This window comes from Asterias rubens, chromosome 4, assembly GCF_902459465.1.
Source record: "Asterias rubens chromosome 4, eAstRub1.3, whole genome shotgun sequence".
In the NCBI taxonomy this organism is placed as follows: Eukaryota; Metazoa; Echinodermata; class Asteroidea; order Forcipulatida; family Asteriidae; genus Asterias; species Asterias rubens.
Genome location: NC_047065.1, coordinates 16504971 through 16532104, shown reverse-complemented (window position 1 = coordinate 16532104; position 27134 = coordinate 16504971). Strand labels below are relative to the sequence as shown.

Here is a 27134-nt window from a genome sequence, read left to right as displayed (position 1 = left end):
AGGTTGGTTCTTCCTGAACTGAAGTCTTTTTATTTACATCAGTGTTTGTCAATTTCATCTTACACTTCATAATTAATTCAATTCAATACACTTTATTTCCAGGACCAGTTGAGGTTGGTAGTGAATAATTTAATGTACATGTAATTTGTATTGATTTTACTTTTTTGTAGGCCTAGTGTAGTTAAAATGCTCCCGTGAGCGAGCCTTATGGTTTATGCTCCCTGGGTGTACACCTCCCTGTAGAGTATAATCCGTAAACTTACCCCCTTACCCCAAACAAATATATTGATAAAAGTTGATTTGGTAAAGTTACATTATTGATACTTACTAATCAATGAGGTCGCCGATCGAGGATATCACATTTCCAGTTTTCTCATCAACTCTTGAGGGCGCTTCGCTACCAGTGCCTTAAAAAGGCCGTGTCCGAAACGACGACTTCGGCTACAGCCACGGACGTCTAGATCAGCGCGTCTACCAATGTTGAAGAATAGGCAGACGCGCGCGATCTAGCCGTAGCTGGTAGCCGAAGTCGTCGTTTCGGACACGGCCAATTTTTCGTATGAACTTTTCGGCAGGGACGTGTGCGGGAGCGGGGGAGTGAGGGCTAAGCTTTATCAGCTGAATGCACCAGCAAACCACCGAAAACTCTATTTGTTACGCTAACAAGTACGGTAAGTACAGTGCACTTTTACTTATTAAAGCAATATTGAGTGGACATTGGTAATGTTTACTTTAGTTGGGACGAGCTTGGCGCACATTTTTGTGTTTACAACATTAACACTAACACTAAACAGGAAGGAGGGAATGTATCTCATATAATCCTGGTGTCATGTGATGTGGGAGGCCGGTCATCTCGCCACCTAGCAAGCTCGCCACCAACAAAGTCGCCCCCTGCAAAGTCTCCCCCTAACCGGCTCGCCCCGAGTTGTTACAAAGTCGCCCCCGACAATGTCGCCCCCAAACAGTGTCGCCCCCTAGCAAAGTCGCCCCCTGACAATGTCGCCCCCAGCCAATGTCGCCCCTAGCAAAGTCGCCCCCAGAAAATAGTTAAGGATTCTTTCGGTAATATAATGGCTTAATTATTGTATCGGAAAGAATATAAAGTAAAGCCTACTTAGTTACTGTTAGGGTTAGGGTTAGGGTTAATGACCAGGAAACCTGTATTAAATTTAACATTTACAGAGTAGATTGTCAATAGATAGGCCCTAGTAATTAGACCTTCCACAAGCACATTACTTCATACGGAATTTTTTCTGAAAATGTTTTAACTATATTTTTTTACCATAATTATTGTAGCCTTAATTATTTTCCAAACAACATCTGGGGGCGACTTTGCTAGGGGGCGACATTGGCTGGGGGCGACATTGTCAGGGGGCGACTTTGCTAGGGGGCGACATTGCCAGGGGGCGACTTTGTTTCAACCCGGGGCGAGCCGGGTAGGGGACGACTTTGTTTCAACCCGGGGCGAGCCGGGTAGGGGGCAACTTTGCAGGGGGCGACTTTGTTGGTGGCGAGCTTGTCAGGTGGCGAGATGACCAGCATTCGTCATGTGTTCTCAGTTTGATTTACGATAACAGGAAAATTGCGGTCCTACTACTTACTGTCAACTCGCCGACTTGCCGTCAACTCGCCGTCAACTCATTTAATTTACATGAAAAATCTATAAAAGGAGCACGGAAGTGTTAAGTCTGGGTTAAACTACATATTTCTCATGGTTTTCGGTAAAAATCCATTCACAAAAACGACTTTGTGCATGTTGTGTTGATAACAAAAAGTACCAACCACTGACATCTTAGGCCAAGACTAATCAATGTGAAAAAGCAAGATGGCGACCGACGGTTTTGCTGCTTCGAGATAATTTTTTCACAAGATAAAAACTCATTTTTATTCCGAAATATTACCTAAAACTTACGCGAATTCTCTTTGGGCTGATACTTTACAGTTCTATGCTTCTTTTGCTGATTTTAAATGTACATGTATATTGAAGGATTGACGGTGCAAGTGAGTTGACGGCGAGTTGACGGCAAGTAGTAGGACCCGAAAATTGTTCACAATCAAAAACTAAATGGGTTTTTTTCAAATCATCTATCCAATTTTTTAACAATAACCAGATAACACTTACACTTCATGGTGTGTTGAAATTTTTAAAGTTTTGGTTTTACGTTGCGAGAGAAAGTCTGCCATTAACAGTGCTTATGCTAGTTGCGATAACGTAACCCTTCTCCCGACGGCCGCCAGGCCGGAGGGTTACGAGTTTGTTTCGAGCGGAAACGGTTGATCTGGTCCAACGAATCCAACACGTACAATTTCGACAGCTAGTTACCAGATTTGTCCCCTTACCACTTTCAAAAATCATGACACAAATTCTGAGGGTCGATAACATGTGACGCTATGATACATTTCGTTTCATGATGAGGGCTTTTTGGCCAAAACTTTGATAACTCCCAAACTGAATGCGTCAGCAAACTAATATTTTTGAGTTATTCATTTGGTATGATGATGTATCACTCATGAATCACCACTTCACTTTCTTACAGGCAGAGACTCTAACCTCTTTTATTTCATTGAGAAGATCCAAGCTTTCTCTTTCCAATGATTGTAAGCTTGGATAATGAGGATGAACATGGAGTGGACAAAGCTGCAGCTTTATTAAACAACAATAATGGCCTTTGTGCTCATGATGGGAGTGCTTGTTGTGTTAAAGGAACACGTTGCCTTGGATCGGTCGAGTTGGTCTTTGAAAGCGTTCTGTAACCGTTTGTTATAAAATCGGTATGGTTAGAAAGATGTTGTAAAAGTAGAATACAATGATCTACACAAATATGCCTCGAAATTGCGTGGTTTTTGTTTTACCTCGTCGAAAAACACGGTCGGCCATTTATGGGAGTCAAAAATTTGACTCCCATAAATGGCCGACCGTGTTAGTTCGCGACGTAAAATGAAACCCGTGCAATTTTGAGTGATACTTGTGTGGATCATTATATTATTTGACTTTTAAAACATCTGTCTAACCATATACATTTCATAACAAACGGTTTCAAACGCTTTTCATGGACCAACTCGTCCGATCCAAGGCAATGTGTTCCTTTCACTTGGTCAACCAATTGGGGCACAAGCAGGGTTAGTTGCACCATGGAGGAAGGTTGAACCATTCCATGGGTGCACACATCACTGCACAGTTGACTAATGTTGCCATTGGAGATGAAAGGGTTTTTTCCAATACAAAGTCACCCACTTGCACACTGCTTTTATAGGCCTATCGAATGTAGAAGTCATAGTATGTCTATTGCTTTCATAGGGTGCGTTCAATAAGCTTCCCTGGGTCGACCCCGCGGTGCTCACTCGGGTGAGCCCCTGACAAGAGCTAATCGACCGATCACACTCGCCCTCTTGTGGTGACGGCATGCACCTCAGGTCACCCCCAAGTGACACACTCCACAAGCAGGGCACTGGGGGCTGACCCGGGTGAGCCCCGTCAAAGCTATTCGAACGGTCCGGGGCAGACCGGGGTCGACCCAGGGAAGCTAAACGAACGCACCCATAGGTTACTCCCTGGCAATAAGGTGATCAAGGCACATTTGGGTACTTTTTTCAAAATTTCCACAGATTTACATTAAACTTACAGGGTTTGAAGATAATGATAATGGAAAGCTTCCCTGCAAATATTACTTACTAAGGTTCTGTAGTTTTTGAGAAATGAGTTAGACAAGTCACAAATCAGTGAGACGGAAATTATTTTAGCAATGTAAAAACCCATTAACCAGTTGTGATGTTATACCACAACGGTAGCATATAACTTGTGAATACAATTTTACATGCTAAAACTGACACAAAAATTATTTGTTAGAAAATAGAATTAGCTGTTGCAAACAACTTACCAACCAAATGGACCGAGAGTATAAATGCAAAAAATAGTTAATGGCCTGACGTTTCGACCCTAGCAGAGTCAAGACCTAAAAGCTAGGATCACCTGTAGGTCATCACTTCAATCTTCATAATCACTCCATTTCTGACATGATTTTACAGGGCATAGAGGCACTAGGCAACCACAGAGAGACTGTTCATTAAGTAGGGAGAAACTCTGGATTAGACGCCTCCAGACCATTCAACCCCATGGTCTGAACATCCAAGAAGGAAACGACTAATAAACCTTTTGTTTTGTCATCTCCTTTTTTTCCCATAGCCTTTTAGCCTGAGCCTCATTCACTAATTAATTACTTTTTACCCCACCTCCCCACCCTTGATGTTGTCCTTTGTGTTTCCATCTTCTTGCTTGTGGTCAAGCCAGTCCCTTCCCTTCACCCCCCCCTTTTTGTCCCCCTATTCATTGTTTACCCCTGTTTTTTTCTGTATGCTTTCTAACCCCACTCATGTATTTCCACTTCACTGCTTATGTTTCACTTAGTTACCCGTTCATGTTTGTTGTGTTGTCATTTAGCCTTCAAGAAAGACTCTGCTAGGTTCAAAACGTCAGGCCATTAACTATTTTTTGCATTAAAAATTATTTGTATTACTCATTTTTCACAAAACCTACAGCACCGCAGTATAAAGTAAAATTTCAAGGGAATCTGTCTACTATCATTTATCTTCAAATCTGTTGACATTGTGTGTTGTGTTAAAGACACTGGATACTATTGGTAATTGTCACAGACTAATCTTCACCATGTTCACAGTTGGTGTATCTCAACATGCATAAAATAACAGTTGCAAGATATTAATGAAAGAAAAAAACATCCTTGTCGCACCATGGTCACACAAAGTTGTGTGCTTTCAAATGCTTGATATGATTTCAAGACCTCAAATTCTAAATCTGAGGTCTTGAAATCAAATCTGTGGAAAATTACTTCTTTCTCGAATACTTCGTCACTTCAGAGGAAGCCGTTTCTCACAATGTTTTATACTATCAACCTCTCCCTATTACTCGTTATCAAGAAGGGTTTTATGATAACAATTATTTTTAGTAATCACATGTACCAATAGTGTCCGCTGCCTTAAAACAGTCGCTTTATCTGCCTGTAGATTTGTAGCCGTGTTTCACCGTTACTGAGGCTGGAGTGATTATTTGCCGCAGACAGCAGATTGGTATGGCGGCTCGTATCTCGAAACGTAGGAGGTTCTCTGAGGGTAGTCAGTCATCGAAGGGGTCCTCAGGCAGTGATTCCAACGACGTGATGGACTTAACAGAGTTCCAGGAGTGGGAACCGAAAGATGTGGCTGATTATCTCACATCGAAAGGATTCGAAAGTGAAGCAACGTTGTTTAAAAGTTAGTATCCTTGAAGGGACATGTTGACCCCTTTACACACACATCACACGCGGCGCCGACTGTGCCACGCTCACCATTTTGGTGGTCAATAGGTTAAAGTGTAAACGCTGCGTCGCCTAAAATGCGAACTTCACTGAATAACGCATGGTGACTTTAGTCACCAAAATGGCGCATCAAAGATTATTCTGATGGTGACGTCAGATGACTTGGGTCAATTGCCCAAGGTTGGACGAGTTGGTCTATAAAAGCATTTGAAACTGTTTGTTGTAAAATGCAAAAGGTTAGAAAAAATGTTTGAAGAGTAGAATGAGTATAATGATCCACGATCCACAAAAATATGCCTTAAATTTTATGGGTTCTCTTTTTACTTTGTGAACTAACACGGTTGGCCAATTTATGGAGTCTGAAATTTGACTCAACAAATTGGCGTTTACCTTGTATTTGGAAAACTGGCAACTTCAAAGCATGTTTGTGTCGATACATCAATTACTTCTACTTTTAAAACATCTTTCTAACCATGCAATACATTTATAACAAACGTTATCAAATGCTTTTCATGGACCAACTCGGCCATCCAAGGCAATGTGTCCCTAAATGAGTATAATTTTTTGTCAATTTTGGGGAAGTGCGAGTTATACGCCGGGCGATTTATAGTCCGAAAAATTAAGATACAAGTCTCGACCGATGATTCTTCGATTACCTCAGTGAGGGCGCAGTTTTGGGCGTTAGAATCTGAAATTATACCTTTCTTTTTTACGAATTCAAATCTGTATTTTTGCATTATGCCTTTTTAAATAGAGCAAGAAATATCAGGAAAAGTTCTGGAGTACCTTACAGAGGATTTGCTTGACAAGAAAATTGGTGTGAGGTAAGATTAATCTTGAAAACTTTGCCAAACTTCAAGCATAAAGGCAGTGGACACTATTGGTAATTACTCAAAATAATAATTGTCATAAAACCTTTCTTGATTACCTGTAATGGGGAGAGGGTGATAGTAAGTATAGAACCTTCTGAGAAACAGCTCCCTCTGAAGTGATGTAGTTTTTGAGAAAGAAGTAATTTTTTCATGTATTTGATTTTGACACCTCAGATTTAGAACTTGAGGTCTCGAAATCAAGCATCTGAAAGCACACAACTTCGGGTGACCATGGTGCGACAAGGTTGTTTTTTTCTTTCACCAATATTTCGCAAATTCGAGGACCGATTGAGCTCAAATTTTCACAGGTTTGTTATTTTATGCATATGTTGAGTGTGAAGACTAGTCTTTGACAATTACCAATAGTGTCCAGTGTCTTTAAATGGAAGCTTACTTGTTCCAAAGTCGGTTTGTACTGTCGCCATAATCTAGTGCTTCCAACTCTCCCTGATTCATGAGTAGTTCCCCTTAGAGTTCCCCTGTTGGGTGTCATGGCCAAGTGGTTAAGAGCATCAAATTCAAGTTCTGGGCCCAATTTCATAGAGCTGCTAAGCACAACAATTTGCTTAGCATGAAATTTCTTCCTTGATAAAAACAAAATTTCCATGTGTTGCATATTGCTTTTTACTGGTATTCAGCTGTTGTTTGCTTATCCTGAAAATCACGTGGAATTTTGGTTGGTAATACTGTTTTTATCAAGGAAGAAATTTTATGCTAAGTAAAGTGTTGTGCTTAGCAGCTCTATGAAATTGGGCACAGGTGCTAAGTTTCCAGAGTGTGGGTTCGAATCCCGGTCGTGACACTTGTGTCTTTGAGCAAGATACTTCTCTTCACCCAGGGGTATAAATGGGTACATGCAAGGGTAGAGGTTGATATTGTGAATGAAAAAGCCTTTGGAGCAATATAAACTGTTGCCCAGGTTGTATACTCCCAAAGGAGCTAAGAAACATTAAAGGGGATGTTATTGGCCCAATTACCAGGGCATGTTATTGGCCCAATTACCAGGGCATGTTATTGGCCCAATTACCAGGGCATGTTATTGGCCCAATGACCAGGGCACTAATGTAAAGCGCAGTGATACGGATTTGGGTACTTTTTGAAACACAAGACACAATGTACCCAGATTGTCATTAAACTGATACTATTTGAAGATAATAATATTTGAAAGCTTACCTCAAAATATTACTAGCTGGGGTGCTGTAGTTTTAGAAAAATTGGTAAAACAATCAAAACAATGTCACGAAAATACGTTTTGAAAGCTAAAATAATTGTTGTCTTTAGAGAGGAAAATTATTTTTTTAAACTGCCTTTAGACACTGCTCTAGAATTGCAAGGGGCGTGGGTTCAACTGGAGTAATATGCCTGTGCTATATTTTCACAGAACTCGGGGAAAGTACTGAGTATACAGTGCTAACATACATTGGTGTATGGGTAAAAACCAAAAGTAGTATTCTTTATCCCCGATGCAAATTTAACATCTATTATAGGTCGTTGCGGTATCTGCTGCCAAAACATAGGATCCGAACTGCCTCTAGCTACCGGGCAATCTCGGTAGGCTAGTTGGTAAGACACTGCTCTACAATCGCAAGGGTCGTGGGTTTGTTTGAATCCCACCCGAGTAACATGCCTGTGATATTTTTTCACAGGACTCAGGAAAGTACTGAGTATACAGTGCTAACACACATGGGTAAAAACCAAAATTAATATGACTTGTATTACTCATTTCTCAAACACTACTTCAATAATAGGAAGTGTTGAACAGGAAATGTGTACAGTGTGTCTTAGTCATGCATTCCACATAAATGTGCATTCTGCCCAAATCACACGAATGATGTCATATGTGTATTGCTGCAACATGTATTTAAAAAAAAAAAGCAGTTTATAAGACTGATATCGACTGGATTTGTTTAACCTTTTTTTCTAATTGAATATATATGTTTTTTTGAAATATTTAAATATTTTTAGGAGTGTCGGCAAGCGTCTGGAACTGTTAAAAGAGTTCAAGGAGCTAAAAACACTGACGGACAATCATAAGCCAAGGGTTTTTCAAGATTCCTTGAAGGTTTGTAACTAACAGTTAAAAGTTCAGTATAAAAAAAAACAGAACAAGAAAAGCTTCATAAGAGATGCTAAATTTGCATCGGGATAAAGAATATTAATTTTGGTTTTTACCCATACACCGAGGTGTGTTAGCACTGTATACTCAGTACTTTCTAGAATTGCAAGGGTCTTGGGTTCGAATCCCACCCGAGTATACAGTGCTTACACACATCGGTGTATGGGTAAAAACTAAAATTAAGAAAAGCTTTCTTTGTCAATCTGTCTCCATGATAAGAAGTATCAGGCTACAGTTGCCTTGAACTCTATTGCCCCTAGATTTGGTCTTGTTCCCCTTTAAACGTTTCCTGTTAGACTTAAAAAAAAATTTATGGTAATTGCATCACCTAAATCGCCATACTATAAGATATCACACAAGCGGGAGTGAAATACGAAGAAATATAGCGCTTCTGCGTCCCATATCCAACGAGGCCAGAGGTCGAGTTTGATGTGGGACGCAGACGCGACATTTTCTGTATTTCCACGAGCGCGTGTGTGATAACATAATTATCTTCAAGCAAACTTTGCGCGTGACATAGAACACACAGCACGCAGGTAGTGATATAAGCCGTGCAATATATGTTTTTGTCACCACTCCATTCTGCGAATCTGATTGGAGGATTAGCGCGTACTTGAAGATAATTCAAGTTATCACACAAGTGGGAGTTGAATACGAAAAAAATATAGCTTCTGCGTCCCATATCCAATGAGGCCGGAGGCCGAGTTTGGTATTGGACAAAGACGCACTATATTTTTCTGCATTTCCACAAGCCTGCGCGTGATAACGTATTTATCTTTAAAGCAAACTTGGCGAGTGACATAGAACACACAAGACGCAGGTAGTGATATTGGCCGTGCAATATAGGTTTTATATCAACACTCCATTCTGCAAATCTGATTGGAGGGTAAGCGCGTACTTGAAGATAAATATTATGATTTCCTAATCTATGTTTCTGGCAGGTGTTCAACGATCCAATTCATGGTCACATTGACGTTCACCCGCTGTGCGTCCACATCATCGACACCCAACAGTTCCAGAGGTTACGCTACCTCAAGCAGCTAGGTTCCTGCTATCTAGTCTTCCCTGGAGCCGCTCATAATAGGTTTGAGCATTCATTAGGGTAAGGACATTTGGAATTACCAGCTGAATAGAAGACTAGTCTTGTGTGTTCTTTTGTATTAAAGGGTTTGGGTACTTTTTAAAGGACACAAAACACAATGTCCACAGATTGACATCAAATGTACATGGTTTGAAGATAATGACGGTTGAAAGCTTCCCTTAAAATATAACTTGCTTAGGTCACTTGCTCTAGTTTTTGAGAAATGAGTAAAACAAGTCACGAAAACAATTTGTATCTAATATTTTAAGGGAAGCTTTCTACTATCAATATCTTCAAATTGTGTAAGGTAAATCTGAGGACACGTTTCCCAAACCCTTTAAACAAAAACGTAATAGATCTTTGTGGTTCGCCTTTTTTTTTGGGGGGGGGGGAATCTCGTAAATTTACTGTGATAAATATTGTACAAACAATCTTGCCAGGCTGCAATTTTATGTAAAAAGGAACATTCTGGTGGTAACTCTACCAGTAGAGATCTTTTAATGCGCCGTATTTTTGGTCGCGTGAGGGCGCAATCAAGAATATGTTTATCACTTCCAGGGGTATATGCGATTTGTCGTGCACTGTTTTAATAGGCGTTCTGTCAATTTTGTTGTGCTGTAGTTTTAAGTTGATTTTGAGGTGGGTTTTATTGGCTCCTTTAAATGTCTTATTGTCGGTGATGTATTTGATGTCTGTGTTGTTAATGTGTTCCAGTCTTTAATAACTGTTCTGGGTATGAATGAATATACCCCTGGAAGTGATTGAGAGCACCCTCACGCGTGTGACTTCATCTGGAATCACCTCTTCTACTGTTTTCAATGATGTTGTCACAGAATAATGTTTTGAAATCAAGGCAGTTAAATTATCAAGAACCAGGCCTCGGTGGGCTTAAACCACTAGTTTAAAACCTCTTCACCACACATTGATTCCCTTTTACACATAGTGTTAATGCAAACCTCTCTTAGTTATACTTCCACTTTGCAAAGTTTCAAATCTTACTTAACATAAATTTCTCTCAACAACAGTGTAAGTCACTTAGCTGGAACTTTAGTCAGAGCACTACAGAAGAGACAGCCAGAGCTCAACATAACTGAGAAAGATGTTCTCTGTGTACAGATCGCTGGCCTGTGTCACGATTTAGGTGAGAAGATTATTACAAAACTCTCGTACTTGTATCTTGCCCTGCCTTTCAGTTCTGTTACTCTTGTTCGAATCCCACCTCTCAGCTTTCAATTCTGTTACTCTGGTCACTGGGCCTTTTCATTATTTAAACCTTCTCAGCTCCCTGGGGAGTATACAGCCTGTGCCGCCAAATATCTAACGCACTAAGCTCTTCAATCATAAGAAACATCTCTGCCCTCACTGGTACCCATTTTACCCCTGGGTGGAGAGAAGCAATTACAGTTAAGTGTCTTGCTCATGGACACAAGTATCACGACCAGGACTCAAACCCACACTCTGCTAAACAGAAACACCAGGGGCCAATTTCATAGAGCTGCTTAAGCAAAAATTTTGCTTAAGCACGAAAACAGCTCGCTTATTTTACACATGTTACTGGCCAAAATGTTATGTCATATACATTGATTGTGACTGGTAATTAGCTGTTGTTAACTTAGCAAAACAATTGAGTCGAGTCTTGGCAGGTAATCTGATTTTACTAAGCAAGGATTTTTTTGCTTAAGCGAAATTTTGTGCTTAAGCAGCTCTATGAAATTGGGCCCACAGCTTGAGTTCGGTGCTCTTACTTGCTCGGCTACGACACCCCCACAAAGAAATTGAACACAATGACATACAATACACCAAACATGCTTGAATCTTTGGATATTTTCTTTGGTTTTGTGGCTTCAGTGAACCTTAATAGGTCAACTATTATTGTGTTTGAAACATTTGTTTATCTTTCTTCTTTTTTTTACGCCCATCGTAGTTCAGTCCTTGTTCACACATGTTTGACAACCTCTTGTATACCATGTGAGAACAATTTGAGAGCAGCCAAAATCAGTTGGACTATACTGGGATACTACCTCCACAGGTTAACTATTATTATTATTGAAACTTTTTTTCCCCTTTTTTTTTTCCCGCGATCATTCAGGCCACGGCCCTTTTTCACACATGTTTGACAACCTCTTTATTCCGGCAGTTAGACCAAACTACGAATGGGCGGTAAGTCAGCTTAGATCTTTATAACAAATACTAACAATTTATTCATTTGTATTGCGCCCATTCCATAAAATGTACACAAGTGCATAACAAAATAATAATCAAATTATTAACATTTCACAACAGGAAAATATAAATGAAAATACAATAACCTTACAGGACTACTCAAAGAGTTAAATGGCAAAATATTAATTGCTATTTTTAAGATGTACTTTGACCCTTTCAGCTTATGCTGCTTTTAATTATGTTGTCTATATACCAGTGTAAAAACAATTTAAAAAAGAAGCGAACATGCCTGTTTGTCTGTTCCCAATGAACCTCCTCGCAGTGAAAACTACTTCCTTTTGTTTCATAAATCTTGACAGCATGAGCAAGCTTCAGTGGATATGTTTGATTACCTGATTGAAGCCAATCAACTCAAGGAGGTCTTTGCGGAGTTTGGTCTTGACGATCAGGATATCAGCTTCATCAAAGAGCAGATAGCTGGACCACTGACAGGAAAGAAGGTAAAAGAAGGAAACTGAGTTGAAGAGAATAACTCTAAATAAACATAAATATTGTGTTTTGTGTCATACAAAAAGTACCCAAACCCTTTAAGGGCAGAAATCGATTACTCTTCATTCATGTAATTCTGACCCAAGGAAACAAACCTCACATACTTATTTTTTTTTAAATTTTAACCTCACCCCACTGTAGACGGAATGGCCGTACCGTGGACGACCGAAAGACAAAAGTTTCCTTTATGAGATCGTTGCCAATAAGCGCAATGGTATCGATGTTGACAAGTGGGACTACTTCCTAAGAGACTGTCATAACCTCGGCATCACCACCAGCTTTGACTGCCACCGCTTCATGAAGTTCTCCCGCGTTATTGAAGTGGATGGCAAGAAACAGATCTGTGCAAGGGATAAGGTTTGTTATACAGGGATGTGATTCCTCTGTTTTTAATTGAAATTCATTTTCTCTCTTTTTTTTTGCCCTAAATAAAGAAATTCTAGGTTTTTGTTTTTGAAGATCAAATTCTAAAAGAAACGGAGATATAATCATTTAATAATGCCCTTGATTGTAGAGTAGGGCTTTTAAAACCAAGGATAAATGTTAATAATTTGGCTTCAGTGCATTTCATGCTCGCAAGTTTTTGAGCTCGCATGCTTTCGCGCTTTGCGCTCAGAATTCTGTTTTTCTTCACATCCCCCGGTTATAGGAGCTGCCATTGTTTATCCAAGTTGCCAGACACAACGTCATGAAGGCCAATTTAAAGGTTTGGGCTACAATCAATTATTTGTCCAGCGGTCGTTGCCACCTACTCCTCGGACTGAAACAGGGTTACCCACTTTACAGTCCATACGGATGTAGGCTTGGGTTGGGTATCATCAGTCCAAAGCCTGACTGGTAGAGCAGAATGCACTACCTCCCACACTTTCACAAAGCAACCATGGTTGTGTATCTTGCTTAAGGACACAAGTGTCACGACCGTGATTCGAACCGACACTTTGCTGATCAATCACCACAACCTGATGCGCTTTATAACCACTAGGCCATGACACGTAATATGCATTGCGCACACTTGTTTGTTATCAAAATCACAGTGTACAAGTGTATCTTAATGAACAATAGGCCAGAAAAGGTTGCATGTATCTTTACTCTTTCCATTGTGTCACATCCTGTATGAGACAAGTTGGACTCTAACAACAGACACTATACAAGTGTTGGTTAGACTCAGTTTTTCATTCACAATACTTTGTGCCCGGATTGTGGGGGTTTTCCGACTCAAATCGGATTCATCAAAAATTTGCAGAAAATTTGTTGACAGAGTTACACTAGTGTTAAATGAACATTACAGGGCTGGTTTTTGCTAACAAAACACTTTTTTACATGTAATCAACCATATACATAAACTGACAAACCTGTAGAAGTTTGAGATCGATCGGCCATCTAGGTCACGAGAAAATTATGAAAAACTTTTTACACATTTTGCATGACATTGATTTTATAAAAAAAATGAATAAAATGCCCACTGAGCGATAAACTCAAAACAGGAAATTAGTTTCATTTATTTCTCATCAAATTTGACATTTCAGACAATCATCATCGTTAGAACGTGTAAGTGTTATGTGAATCTGTGATCTTCAACAAGATATTTTCTTACCAAATCTGTAATGTTCCTTTAACTACTTTTTCAGTGATGAACAACACATTTATATAACCAACCTGGTTGGCATGATGGTCATCATCAACCTTCAATATTAAGCCAACTGTTTTCATGAATTGTCTTTTTGTTTGCTGTTTTTTAGGAGGTTGGGAACTTGTATGATATGTTTCACACAAGGAACAGTCTTCATCGTAGAGCCTACCAACACAAAGTAACTAAGATCATTGAAACCATGTGAGTATTCAATCCATCTTAAAGGGACGCTGCAGTGAATTAAAATCAAACAGTTCATTTTGCTGTCATTTATTTCTGATATATGTATTGAACCTCAATAAAATGTGTTTTGTTTTTTCCCCCGACATATTTCACTTGCGTAATTAGCGAATAAGTCATACCCCCCCCCCTTTTTGTGGATTGTTACCACCCCCTACCATTGACGTTACGTCGGGAATTCAAACATATCGTCGGCAAAAAGAGTCTGGTCCCTAACTACACGCGCCTAGGTACCAGGCCACACAGTGCACACGTCTCTACATGCACGCAGCCAGGGGGCCCGACGGCTCGGGTTCCCGACATGACGTCACGTTTATGCCCCTTTTAGGGGCGGGGTGGGTTCCCCTAATCTCTTGAAAACCATTTTTAAAACACTTGCACATTTAATAACAAATTAAAAAAAATATTTCTGGTTTAAAAAGTCATGTTTAATCGTTTAATATTTTTTTTAAACACTGCAGCCACCCTTTAATAATAATCATAATAATAATAATAAAAATAACAACAATAATAATAAAACAGAATTTGTACTGGCAATATAAATAAACATTCTTCAAAGCGCTTATAGGGAGGGTACATGCTTGGTAAATGTCAAAGACCAGTCTTCTTACTTGGTGTATCCCAACATAATCCAAAATAACAAGCCTGTGAAAATTTGAGCTAAATTGGTCATCAAAGTTGCGAGAAAATGATGAGAGAAAAAACACCCTTGTTGGATGATTTTGTGTGCTTTCAGCTAGGAATAAAAGACTTCTGGCTAGAAGTCATTTATTATTTTAGTGAGAAGCTGCCTCTTTCGCAAAATCAATGCTTCTCCAGAGGGAGTCATTTCTCACAATGTTTCATACTATCAACAGCTCACCAAGTCAGTTTTTAAGTTAATATTTGTTTTGAGTAATTACCAAACGTGTACCTTCCCTTTAAAGCCTCTGGACACTTTCAGAACAAATTTTTTTTTTAAGTTCACATATTTACAAATAACTTACAGGGTTTACAGAAGGTGAAAGACTTGTCATGAAATATTATTCCATTGAACGCTTTACTCTTTGAGAAAACATAAAAACAATTATCAATTTGCGATATCGAGCTTTATGGATTTATTTTAAACACATGCCATGACACGGCGAAACAGGTGGGTTTTCCCATTATTTTCTCCCGACTCAGATGACCAATTGAGCCTAAATTTTCACAGGTTTGTTATTTTATATATAGGTTGTGATACAAGAAGTTTGGGCCTTTGGACAATACTGTTTACCGAAAGTGTCCAATGGCTTTAACAGCCTTTAAATGTCTTTACCTAAGCACGGACAAAGGCGAGACTCTTTTTTTTTTTCTTTTTTTTTTGAGATCAAGATTTGCAGTGGCCCCAACAGTGTTGAATTTTGTAGTGTATCAAACAGTTTGGTGTCTTGTCCATCATTAACGGATTTAGGCAGAAAAAAAACAACCTAGATTCACTATCTGTATGGTGTATGATCTTTTCTGAAAAACTTTAAATAAAATATGAATGATTTATTGTTTACTTTCTTGGTAGGATTGTGGAGGCACTTGCAAAGGCCAACGACCACTTTTTGGTTAAGGGAAAGAATGGGTGAGTACTAAAAATATGAGCTGATACGAGTAATAATAATATTAATAACTAGACATTAGGTGTTTGTGAACAAAGACAAAGCTGTTCCGTGTTCTTTTGCTTTGATTATGTGTTAAAATTACCAAGGAGTCTATAACTGAAAAAAAGTTTGAAAAATACTGTACAGTGTCTTGAGTTACGATGCCACTTCATGGGGTCACGGTAACCTAAGGCTAATCTCTAACGCCCAAGGAGTCTGTAACTGAAAAAAATTAGAAAATCTGTTGTGTAGTTCTTGAGATATGGTGCCACTTCTGGTTGACCCGGAAGTAGAGGTCAACTTGGGGTCATGGATTTTCAAAGTTTATTTGTAATGCCTTAGGAGGATAAAACTGAACAAACAGGATTGAAAATCGGTTGTATAGTACTTGGCGTATGGTTCCACTTCCGGTTCACCCGGACGTAGAGGCCAACCAACATGGGGTCACGAGTTTTCACAGTAAATATTAATGTCAAGGAGTCTGTAAGTGAAAACAAATTGAAAATCGGTTGAGTAGTTCTTGAGATATGGTCCCACTTCCGGTTGACCCGGAAGTAGAGGTCAAATTGAGGTCACGGTTTTTCCAAGTTTTTCTCCTATCCCCAAGGAGTCTTATAACTACAAACAGTCGACATTATTAAAGAAGAATGTCGTCTTCCTGTGATAATTTATCTCGGAATGTCGACATCTTAAAAGTAGGATGTCGTCTTCCTGTGATAATTTATCTCGCGATGTCGACATCCTAAAAGTAGGATGTCGTCTTGCTGTGATAATTTATCTCGGTATGTCGACATCCTAAACGTCAGTTGTCATCTTCCTGTGATAATTTAGCTCGGGAAGTCCACATTCTAAAAGAATAGTACAATTTAATATGCAAATATGGGTCACGTGGTTAATTAATGACGAATAAAAAAAATAAATTGGTCGGTGGTTTGATGTTTGATCTAGTACAAGTTGATTTCACAGAACTCTTAACCACCAAACTCTGTGCTTATGATCACCATTTTTCACTTACTGTGTTTTTTAACATCATCGTGTCATGCATGCACACAGGTTATGTTGGGCTTACAATTGAGAAAAAGAAACGGCAACATTATCGATATAAGTAGGGTTGATGTCGTCAAAAACCCCTATCTAATTACGCACGTTCGTTTTAACGAAACCCATGCACAGAGTAATTGGCCCAGAACGCGGTTAGAAAAACAAGGACAGATTTAATGCACGTTCTAACGAAAATCCTAAATGTCCGTTCTTTGTGCGTGTACTGAGTAATGTGTCTAGAACACGGGTAGGAAACAAAATAGTATAGACTCCTCTCAAGAAGTCAACAACTCATAGAGGTACATACTGTGTTGTATTACCAAAGAGAATATTTCACGATTACATGAAAGTGACTGCATCAAGTTTACAAATTAAAAATTCAAATAAAGACCACGTGGTTAATTAATTAAGAATTTTAACACTTTTTTGTTACAGTAAAGCTTATGTTCTAAGCTTCAATTTGATATCTGATTTAACTCTTTTATCCTTATACTTTAGGAGATGGGGCCTAAACAAAAACGCTGTACAAACGCTATGGGGTTTTAGGCGGAAACAAAGAATAATAATAATAATAATAATAATAATAATAATAAAAATCTCGACGAAAACAACAGCTGTTCCGACTGGATCGGAACAGCTAATAATATAAATAGTGGCTTCTTATATAGCACGCATACTTGTCACTCAGTTAGGCTAAAGGGTGCTTTGAACACACAGTAATTTCCTGCAAGGTATGTGGGACTATGTTCGAGTTATGAGACCTACTCCTTTTACATAAGCACCATGTAATGAATACAAGATGCCTTTGGACAATATGCTGTCAATCAAACTAGAAACACCAGGGCGAACCCCTCCTCTTTTCGATAAGTGCACTGGGGTCTTTTTACGTGCGTTACACAATACTCGGGACCAACGGCTTAATGTCCCATCGGAAGGACAAATCAATGGTTAAGTGTTTTGCTTAAGGACACAAGTATCACGACTGGGACTCAAACCCCCTACTCTGCTGATCAGAAACACCAGCTCGGCCATGGCACTTACACAAAGTCCTAGACCAATACTGAGACCTTCTTGTGAGGCCCAAACCGAGACTGACACCTCAACGTCCGAGACTGAGACCGATATGGAAACCTTCCCATGAGGCTTGTCATGGCCGAGCAGATGAGAGCACCTGACTCAAACTCTGCTTTTTTTGTCCAGCAGTAGAGTGTGGAACTCTCTGCCAAACCACATAAAAACTGCCAGGACTGAAAATCAGTTCAAATCTCTTTTATTCAAGTAATCCTCAATATATTTGGTTACCATTGACACCCTCTAAAGACCAGTCTTCTCAATTGGTCGTCGAAGTTGCGAGATAATAATGATAGAAAAAAAAACCTTGTCACACTAAGTTGTGTGCTTTCAAATGCTTGATTTCGAGACCTCAAATTCTAAATCTGAGGTCTCAAAATCAAATTCGTGGAAAATTGCTTCTTTCTCAAAAACTACGTCACTTCAGAGGGAGCTGTTTCTCAGCAATCACCATTACTCGTATTCAAGAAAGGTTTTATAATAATAATTATTTTGAGTAATTACCAATAGTGTCCACTGCCTTTAAGTGCTGCGAGACTATTTAGTGTGAAAAGCTGTTAAAAAGCTGGGTATAACTATCATTTGTATTATTATTATTAAAGAAATAAGCTGAAGATGTCGGAAGCGATTGATGACATGGTAGCGTACACAAAGCTGACTGATGACATCACCCTTCAGATCATGCGATCTGATGACCCAAACCTTGAGGAGTCAAGACGTATCCTGGAGTTGGTCCAGAAACGTCAACTCTACAAATGCATCGGTCAGACCCAGCCCCCTGATGGCACTGTTCTTGACAGGGTAACAACTGAAATGTCTTTGTTTGTCTGATATTGAATGCCCTGTATTTTTGACCAAGTGAGGGCGCTCGTTAACATATTTGTAAGACAGGGGTGTAATCATTCATACCCAAAACCGTTATTCATAAATACCTCAGACAGTTTCGCTATTCCTATTGGAGGAGAGTGCATCACGTGGGTGTGTATAAACCTTTGTTTATGACCAGTAAAAATTGTTGAAACATGGGAGGTTGCACCTGTGCTTATGCTTATTAAAGACAGTTTCTTCATTCCTATTGGTCGAGAGCATCGGCCGGGACAGTTGTGCCACATCACGCGACGCGCACACCATTCCCTTATAAGGAGTTGTTTACCCGAGGGCGGCGGAGGGCCTTACCATTTCATAACTGGAGGGGTATTGTGTTGAAAGAAATCAGTGAACAATTATAATTTTTGCATTTATTTTACTTTTTGACCAAATGAATCGGTTTTTCAATTAGTGGTTGAAACCTGCCGAGGCCTGGTTCTTGATAATTTACCTCGACTTCGTCTCAGTAAAATTATCAAGAACCAGGCCTCGTTGGGATTAAACCACTAGTTTAAAACCTCTTCACCACACATTGATTCCCTTTTTAAAGACTGGAACACGTTACCACCACAGACACCATATCCACCACGCACACAAAGACCTTTATAATCCACCTCTAAAGCAAATACAACGCAACAAAAGTGACAGATCACCAATTAAGACTGTGCAGGATGCGTTGCCTATACCCCTAGGAAATGATCAAAATAGCATTGAGAATGCCCTCACACGGTCAAAAACACAGCTTATTGATTTGAATCGATTTATTTAGAAACATTCCATAGCAGTGGCTGGCCAAGATACAGTAGGGTGTTGTTGCCGAGCGGATAGTAGCACCAAACTCCAGAGTCCAGGTCGTGACACTTTTTATCCCCGAGCAAGACAATTTACTATAGTTGCTAAAAGCAGGAAGCACTTTACTTCTCTCCACCCAGGGGTAAATGGGTATGTGTGAGGGCAGAGATGGTTCTTGTGATTGGTTTAGCCGAGTAGCGCATATTTGTTTTGTTACACAAGCTGTATACTCCCCTAGGAGCTGAGATGGTTTATGGAATGATTTAAGGCCCGGTGACCAGGGGTAACAATGTTGGAAGCGCTTTGAGACTCCCCTTGGGGTGTGAAAAGCGCTATAAAAAACGGGGAATTGTTACTATTGTTATTATTATACAATTTTGTGTTCTTTTTGGGAAATTTGTCCTTAGGCCAGCATACCCAAGATGAAAGAGGAAATAGTCTGTGAGTTGGATCCTGATGTACTTGGTGGTACACCTCTCTCAGTGGGTCAACTAATCATCCATGTAAGTCCTCAGAATCCATCTTGGTAATAATAAAAAATAAAGTCATTCAGATTTTGTCAACTACTGACAAAAATCAGGTGTTCACGAGTGATGCTAACTATGAACGTCAAAAACTTTCAAATTGAATAATTATAATAGTGGCCCCTTATAATGCACACATGGCGCTGTTCCAGCAAAATATAAATTATTTACAGCAAAAACCCTGTAATTCGAGACCTGATGACATCATCATGACATCATTAAGTTTGTGCCGTCTTGATGTTAAATTTACAATGTGTGGTTCAGGAGTTGTGAATTTTCTCAAAAACAGCTTTTGTCGTGAATATGTAATGACCCCTGAGCGCAAACTGCGCCTCCAGTCTGAAGAGAGAGAGACAGAAATGTTTCGGGGATAGCGATATAATTGATGTATTCTGTTGAAAATAAGCTACTGATAAAATGAAACGGGTTGTGAAACAAGCATCAAACATCCTAGGGATAGACATCGATCTTGATGAAACTTGCAAAGATAAGGTTCTAGCTAAAGCAGAGGCAGTTGTATGTAACACCAACCATCCATTGAACAAATTTTTCATCAAACTAAGAAGTGGTAGGAGATGGCAGTCACTTCAATGCAAAACAAACCTCAACTCCTTCATACCTTCAGTCCATCTCCTCAATGAATGATCAGCCTCAGGCGTTTAATCACTTTGTTTACTTTCTGCTTAGATGTTGTTCAGTTGATTTCATTATGATTCCATTGTGGTTTATTACGTAGTTTTCTCATTAATTAATATTATTATTTATTTGCAAAAGTTTATTTTTGATTGTGTGTTATTAATTGATTTTACCTGTATGCATGTATGCAAAATGAATTTCCTCCATGGTAGGACCAACAAAGATTGAATTGAATTGTTATTGTTTTTATTAGGTCGTGGATTTAAACTATGGCATGGGAGGGCAGAACCCAATTGACCACGTCCGGTTCTACTCTAAGGAGAACCCCCAGCAGGCAGTCATGGTCAGGAAGAGTCAGGTAAGAACCAAGAAGAACCATCTTCTAACCAAGACAGTTTTCCGAGATGTTTGAAGCTTTGCATGATGTGGACAATAAGAAGTAACTTTAACTAGTGAACTTTCAGGTACAACCATGTGTAGATCCATGGAAGTGTCGTTGGTCGAGCGATTAAGAGCACTGAATTCAAACTCTGGTGTTTCTGATCAGCAGAGTGTGGGTTCGAATCCCCAGCGGTGACACTTGTGTCCTAGAGCCAGACACTTAACCATTGCTTCGTCCTTTGGATGGGACATAAAGCCGTTGGTTCCATGTGTTGTGAAACACATGTAAAAGAACCCAGTGCACTTATCGAAAGAGAAGGGATTCACTCCGGTGTTCCTGGCTGTGGCTGCACCTTGTAAACCCTTATAAGGTGCTAAACAATTGGATCTCAGAATTCATCACTGCAATAACCCATCTTTCTGAAAGTTTGTATATACTCAGCGCCTTGAGTACCTTGCTTGGTAGATACGTTCACTATATCAGACTATTTCAATAGTAATAATAATATTTAAAAAGTCTCTTTCGGGAGGAGTCTTGGCTCTGTAAAGAGCTGGGCCCAATTTCATGGCTCTGCTAACTATAAGAATCGGCCCATGTAGAATCAGGGAATTCAAGTGTATTTTACAAGCTAGTGGGTTATTATGGCATGCGTACTCCACGTTACTAGACATTCTCTGCTTACACAGCTAGCGCAGAAATTCGGCATTTGCAGGTAAGGGTAGGACGGTGATCTTAACTGCAGAATTCGATGGTAAGCAGAGCCATGAAATTAGCCCCTGGTGAACAATGACTTGCTTAGTCACCATGTACCACTATACAATTGTTGCACGCTGTGACGTGAAACTGTTGTTTTGTTATACCTTTGTATAATCATGGAGCAATAAACTAATTGTTATTCCTCTTCTCGAAGTTCTGTTGTCAAACATCTTCTATTTGTCTATCTTCAAACATTATTACGACGGACTATTCATTGTTCAATAAAGCAGACGAACAAGAAAAAGATTTCCCTTGAACCCGCGGTTGTTTCGTACACAGCGCGAAATCGACCAACGCTGGAAACGACCAAGGTGATGTTCACCGGTGTACATCACTTTTCATGTTACCCCACCCGTCGAGCCATGTAACATGCGTTTTTGTTGCGCGTCACATGATTGGTTCTCGACCAATGAAACTTCACAGTTTGTTACCAAGGTATAACGATTACATTTGAATTCCTCAGACTATAGAGACCGTTGCTATGTCAAATGGTTCAGGGCAAGCCTTTGTATAGCAACTTCCAGATGATCAAACCCTGGTACCATTGTGTCTTAAAAGCCATTCAGAAAAGTGTTCACCGTCTCTTACGTAACTAAAAAAAACCTCACCCCGAATCTTGTGACATAGCAATTATCTTGATAGTCCAAGGAATTCAAATTTAAGTGGTAACTTGCGATCAAGCACGTCATTGTATCAGACATTATTAAAATCTAACACCCAATGGCTTATTGAATGTTCAATTTATGTAACAATGCACACAGGTCTCTCAGATGCTTCCAGAGCGTTTTGCAGAGCAACATATACGAGTCTACTGCAAGTCAAGGGAAACGGAGGAAATAATAAAAGCAAGTAGATGCTTCCAGAGCTGGTGTTTGAAGAAAAAATATGCAGTCAAGGTATTCATTTTGGTTTTACCAATATACACAGATGTGTGTTAGCAATGTATACTCAGTACTTTCCCGAGCTCTGTTAAAAGGATTCTACTTGGGTGGGATTCAAACCCAAGAACTTTGCAATTCCAGAGCAGTATTATACTAACTAGACCACCAAGATTGCCCGGTAGCTAGAGGCAAGGTGTGTTAGCGACCAAGCTAGTTCCCAGCGGTGTATGATCTAACTGCAGCACTATTTCTTTTCTTGAGAATGCGTTGCTCGATCTTAAAGACACTGGACACTATTGGTAATTGTCAAAGACTAGTCTTCTCACCTGGTGTATCTCAACATATGCATAAAATAACAAACCTGTGAAAGTTTGAGCTCATTTAAGCTGAATTGGTCATCAAAGTTACAAGATATTAATGAAAGAAGAAAAAAAAGTAGAGCCATGAAATTAGGCCCAGACAGCCTAGAGCAAGTTTGAGTGAGCTCCGTGGTTAACTGAAGGTTGCCTATTTTAACTCGAACCCAGGCTGGTCTACCATTGGTTGACAACTGTGGATTTGGAGCCAGCCTCATGAGCATGGTTTCTTCCATGGTCCCTATGGCTTGTTGTTCCATACTAGCATGTGTAGAGCGCAGAGGGGAACCAGTGACACTATATTGAAAAGATGGAAGGCAAAAGAAGTGTTGAATACATGTACCGATGGTTGACTTAGCCTTCCAAACAAGTCATTCGAGTGAGTGCGTCACTGACTGCCATGTATATTGCTGGTCAGTAGTCAGCTAAAAGTACGCACCCAAACTTGCTACTAGTGTGCGATGTTTTGGACTAAGGGGCCATTCATAATAGTCAATTTATTTTTTTAACATGATAAAACTAAGAAGGAAATAAAGTACCACGCTGGTCTAGATTGTCGTCTGGCGCATAGCAGGTTTGTTCGCCGTCACTGAACAATGAATTAAAATGGGTCATAAGGGACCAAGGGTCTTAAGGGTAATATCAAACTAAAAACTGTTGTACAAAGTTTTATGCGCTTGCCAATTTCATTTCTGATTATAACTACAAAGTTGTTTGTTAAAGCCAGGAAATACTGATGGTGGAGTCCTTTAAATCTGCATCATTTGAGGCATTACTTTGTTCTCTAGTGCATAGAGTATATTGTGAAGTAAATCAATATTTAAAAAAACGAAATTTGGGGTGGGATCGTGGGTCGAAACAATTTCGGGGGGAAAAAATCAAAAGTTGTTTAACATTGACTATTATGAATGGCCCCTAACATAATATTTATCTGGATGTCATTGCAGGCGGGGAACGTGTTGGACCCGGAGTTGACGCCATTCAAGCCAGGTTTAGACAGCAGCCACTTAACTCCAGTGAAGAAATCCAGAACAAGGTTATCTATGTAAGTCTTCTACGACCAAGACATCGAAGAACTAGTAATAGGTCGAACTGCTCAGTCTCAGGGATACCGGGTTATAATAAGTGCTATTCACACGACATCAATTTAACTGGGGTCCATTGCTTAAAGGATTTGGGTACTTTTTCTAACACAAAACACAATGTCCACAGATTTACATTTAAATTGCACCATTTGAAGATAATAATAGTAGAAAGCATACCTCAAAATATCACTTGCTGAGGTGCTGTAGTTTTTGAGAAATTAGTAAAACATTGTCACGAATATGCGTTTTACATGCTAAAATAATTTTTGTCTCATGATCACTGAGACAAAAATTATTTTCATGACATTGTTTTACTATTTCTCAAAAACTACAGCACCTCAACCAGTAATATTTTTAGGGAAGCTTTGTACCATCATTATCTTCAAACCGTGTAAGTTTATTGTAAGTCTGTGGACATTTTGTTTTTTGCAACCGTGCGATAACTTAGCAATGGACTCTTGGTAAATTTGTCTGGTGTGAAAGGGGTAATAGCAATACATGTAGTTGGCGTTTCAGCTCTGTTTAGTACACTGAATCCAGGCAGTTTCCTCAGCTCAGCCTGCTGCCACTATAACCTATGTCACGTTCCCTGTGTGGTACAGCATTTCAGATTATACGTTCTTGTGATGGAAGAGGTCCGACTATTTTTATCCTCTGGCCTCATTACAAAGAAAATTACAAGTTGTGTTGGGCCTTTTCCAAACCTAGGGTTAGGTATCTGCTGCTTAGGCTTGGTCATTCAAATTTTAGTGATGTATTTTTGTCCTGAAAATCTGTGTAGGTGTTGAGATTATGACTGTTTAATCTTGATTTTTTTAATTTTTTTAAAGTTTTTTTTTGTCATTTATATTCTTAACAGCACATTTTAATCCCTTTTTTAAGTCGATTTTTAAATGAACTTATTTTTCAAACCGGAGGAACACCCAAAATGTTTTCTCAGGTATTTACCAATAACATCGCTCATGTGAAAGAGGTTAGGTTACCAGCCAATATACCATGTAATATTGTTTGTTATTCGTACCGCGCCAGTTTTTTATGAGGTGTGTGATTTCCAAAGATTTGTTTCCTGGTACCAGGATTTTCTCAAATCCTCCGAGCCTTCAAAATTCTCTTGAATGAAGTAAAGCAATCACCATTTAATCACCAAAGGGAGAAAACAAATATTATGCTGCATTAAAGACACTTGACACTATTGGTGATTGTCAAAAGACCAGTCTTCTCACTTGGTGTATCTCAACATTATGCATTAAATAACAAACCTGTGGAAATTTGAGCTCAATTGGTCGTCAAAGTTGTGAGATAATGTTGAAAGAAAAAACACCCTTGTCACACGAAGTTGTGTGCTTTCAGTTGCATCATCATGGGATGAGCTGACTTCCTAGTCGAGAACACAAGTAAAAAATGTCATCATATGATCCCGAGATAAATCATTTCAGATTGTGATTGTCATCTCAGGTTTACCGCAACTTGGATGGCACTTCCGGAGCTCCATACATTACATATTTTAAACAGATCCTTTTTAAATGTTTTAATATTTTTGTTCACAGTTGTTTTTAAACATTGCACAGTATGTGTAAAGTGTGCTATTAAAAACTAGGCCCAATATCATAGAGCTACAATAATCAGCTTTAGTATGACAAAATTGAATCATGCTCACAAGAATAAGGTTACTAACCCCCCATAAAGCACGCCACTTCCCGCTTATCATTTTTTTGAGCAGCAAATTATAAAGCTATATTTTCTGCTTAAGCAGCTCCATGAAATTTGGCCCATAAATACAATATTGTTAGGAAGTCCTGAGTTGGTATGACACTGCTTTAGAATTGCAAAGGTCGTGGGTTCGAATCCCACCCCAGTAAAATGCCTGTGATTTTTTTCACAGGACTCGGGAAAGTACTGAGTATACAGTGCTAACACACATCGGTGTATATGGGTAAAAACCAAAACTTAATATTCTTTATCCCCGATGCAAATTTAACATCTATTAAGTCCTGAGTTTGTTCTCATATGATTCCAAGTAAAGAGAAGCTTGGTAATCACTCACAAAACAACTCTTGGTTAAAAGCCTACAGCAGTTTCTGATGGTGTAGAAGCATGTTGAGAAACATTTCACTTCAAAGTAATGTAGTCATGTAAAAAGATACCAGTTTTTATGTCCCAAAATTTGAATCCGAGAAGGGTAACTGTGATCCTTTCTCAGATTGTGTTGGGATTGATCTTCCTGCATGAACGTGTTTGCTCTTAAGTTGGTTTTGGGCATCTCATGAAACGTGACCACTTTTTGGAATGAAATTTTCACATACATGTACATATTAGTTTTGTTATGTATACATCTACGATTCTAGAGGAATAAAATGATCGAAAGATTCCAAAAACCAAAGGAAAACTTTGCCTGCGACAAATAATTACGTCGCAGAAAAAAGGGCATTATACTTTATAAATTATTCTGGCGGTGAATGATGACCACTGGGATGCTTTATCAAAAACATACTGGGCATTAAACAAATAAAGTTTTTTAAAGTGGATTTGCTTTTTTAATAATAATAATAATAATAACGAGGTCTTATAGAACGCACAAATCTACAAAAGTGCTCAGGGCGCTATTACAGAGAAAATTCTAACAAAAATAACAAAGAACAGATTAAGTAGGAATTGTTGCCGTTGCTTTTAACAGTTTTAAATATTGCAATACAATGTACTTGACTCTAGGTGCCTCGTTTATCTTCTCTGAACTAAAACGGTCAATTGTATTCATAAATCAGCACCTTCCAAATATTTATGAAGTATATTTTTATACCAATTACGTGTACCGGTAGTAAGTGTTAAATGTTGTCAAATACTTCCATGGTTGGCTGTGTTCTCTATATGGAATTCTTGTTGTGTTGAATAAGCCATTTTTGGGGGGGTTGGATTTTAATAATGTCTGGCACAATGACTTGCTAGTCATGTACCGCTAACATATTAATTCCTCAGACTATAGAGACAGTTGCTATAAGCCACTTCGGAATGTCGACTGCGCATGCCTGTTACTGCTGACAACGCATTTTGTCTATCTCCAATAACCTTTTGACAATACCAGAAGGAAAGGTTACGGGAGATAGACAAAATGCGTTGTCAGCAGTAACAGACATGCCCCACTGACATTCCGAAGTGGCTTATATCAAAGCTTCAGG

At 39.2% G+C, this 27134-nt stretch overlaps 1 protein-coding gene across 1 annotated transcript; it reads left to right on the top strand.

Annotated features, from left to right (window-relative positions):
* The first annotated feature begins 500 nt into the window (after positions 1-500).
* LOC117289509 (deoxynucleoside triphosphate triphosphohydrolase SAMHD1-like) lies at positions 501-24071 on the top strand. The gene is made up of 16 exons (XM_033770655.1): positions 501-671; positions 5020-5265; positions 6064-6133; positions 8147-8243; positions 9239-9399; positions 10404-10519; positions 11468-11538; positions 11901-12041; positions 12232-12447; positions 13830-13921; positions 15495-15551; positions 18285-18483; positions 19749-19844; positions 20755-20859; positions 22401-22535; positions 23824-24071. Exons 2-16 carry the CDS (start codon positions 5085-5087, stop codon positions 23923-23925), a joined length of 1839 nt encoding a protein of 612 aa, XP_033626546.1. The 5' UTR covers positions 501-671; positions 5020-5084; the 3' UTR covers positions 23926-24071.
* The last annotated feature ends 3063 nt before the right edge of the window (positions 24072-27134 follow it).